The sequence below is a fragment of the Oryzias melastigma genome, unplaced genomic scaffold (assembly GCF_002922805.2).
Source record: "Oryzias melastigma strain HK-1 unplaced genomic scaffold, ASM292280v2 sc06384, whole genome shotgun sequence".
NCBI lineage: Eukaryota > Metazoa > Chordata > Actinopteri > Beloniformes > Adrianichthyidae > Oryzias > Oryzias melastigma.
Window position 1 is genome coordinate 1 of NW_023422946.1, and position 1,330 is coordinate 1,330.

Below are 1,330 nucleotides of genomic sequence, written 5' to 3' on the forward strand. Positions count from 1 at the left end.
AACACAGAGGTGTGGAAGCTGCTGCTGACTTTCTTCTGCCCCATCCTCTGCTACACCAACCTCATTTCCTTTAGGTAAAACCTGCAGAATTCAAACGTTTCTTTTCTTTTTGTTTTTCTTTAATTGTTTTAGATTTTCTCTTTCACATAGAAAGCAAGAGGAACAAGATAACAAGCTAGAAGACGAAGAAGGGAAGCCCAACGAGGACCACGTGGATAGCAACTATGACTATGGAACCACTGTGTTCTCCTACCCTGACATGAAACACATGTAAATACAGGTCATATTTATAACCAGGCAGTCAGAAGATGTTTACTGACTGATTAAGAACGTCTTTCTTTCTCAGTGACGGTGACGCTCAGGCTCCAGTCTCTCCTTCAACACCCATGATTGGTGAGTGCTTCATAAACCATCAGACCTTCATGTGGATGTCAGAAATCTCTTAACCACTTATCCTTGAATCCAGACAAAGACACACTTTTCCGACCGCCGCGGCGTCCCTTCATCGTGTCACGCTGGCGTCAGTTCTGGTTCGCACCTGTCACCTCATTTTTGGGCAACGTGGTGATGTACTTCCTCTTCCTGGTGCTCTTCGCCTACGTGCTGCTGGTGGATTTTAAGCCGCCGCTTCTTGAGGGTCCGGCGGTCTCGGAGTATGTGTTGTACTTCTGGGTGTTCACCATCGTGTGTGAGGAGATTAGGGAGGTGAGTGAGCGCACATCTTTATTTTCTCAGACTAGGAAAAAGCATAAAGGCATCAACAAAACTGTGGATCTCTTATCTTTTCTCCGCCTGACAGACGGCCTTTTTGGGGATGATGTCTTGGCGCCAAAGGCTGAAGAGCTACATTCAGGACGTGTGGAATAAAATCGACATCGCCGCCATAATCCTGTTCATCATTGGACTGATCTGCAGGTGCGACCATCGAATACTTAAAGCACTTATCTATAAACCCATCAATGGAACACCTGGATAAAATATTTGCTATAAATTAGAGTAAGTTATCATGGAAATCAATGATTTCAAGGAAATAAGTTTTGGATTCAAACTGGGATGTTTTAAAAAACGTATTGAAGAATTGTATTAAGGCTTCGAAGTGGCAGTTTATTTAATGATTTTAGATTTAAAGTGATAAAACTAATTCAAAGCTGTTTAAAGCAGCAGCAGGTTATTTAAGGAATAGTCATCCCTGCATACCTGACTAAATATCTCAACATTTAAGGAAAAAATCCAAAACTTTAATCCTATTTTGCTCAGATTACTCAAATTTCAGCTATAATAACAAAAGAAAGTTCCTTTTTTTTTGCTTACAGAAATGAAGAAATAAGTA

General features: G+C 41.1%; 1 protein-coding gene across 1 annotated transcript; it reads left to right on the plus strand.

Annotated features, from left to right (window-relative positions):
• The first annotated feature begins 6 nt into the window (after positions 1–6).
• Positions 7–976, plus strand: LOC112142288 (transient receptor potential cation channel subfamily M member 5-like). The gene is made up of 5 exons (XM_024265549.2): positions 7–74; positions 151–270; positions 347–393; positions 467–705; positions 800–976. The coding sequence occupies exons 2-5, from the start codon at positions 260–262 to the stop codon at positions 974–976; spliced, it is 474 nt and encodes a 157-aa protein (XP_024121317.2). The 5' UTR covers positions 7–74; positions 151–259.
• The last annotated feature ends 354 nt before the right edge of the window (positions 977–1,330 follow it).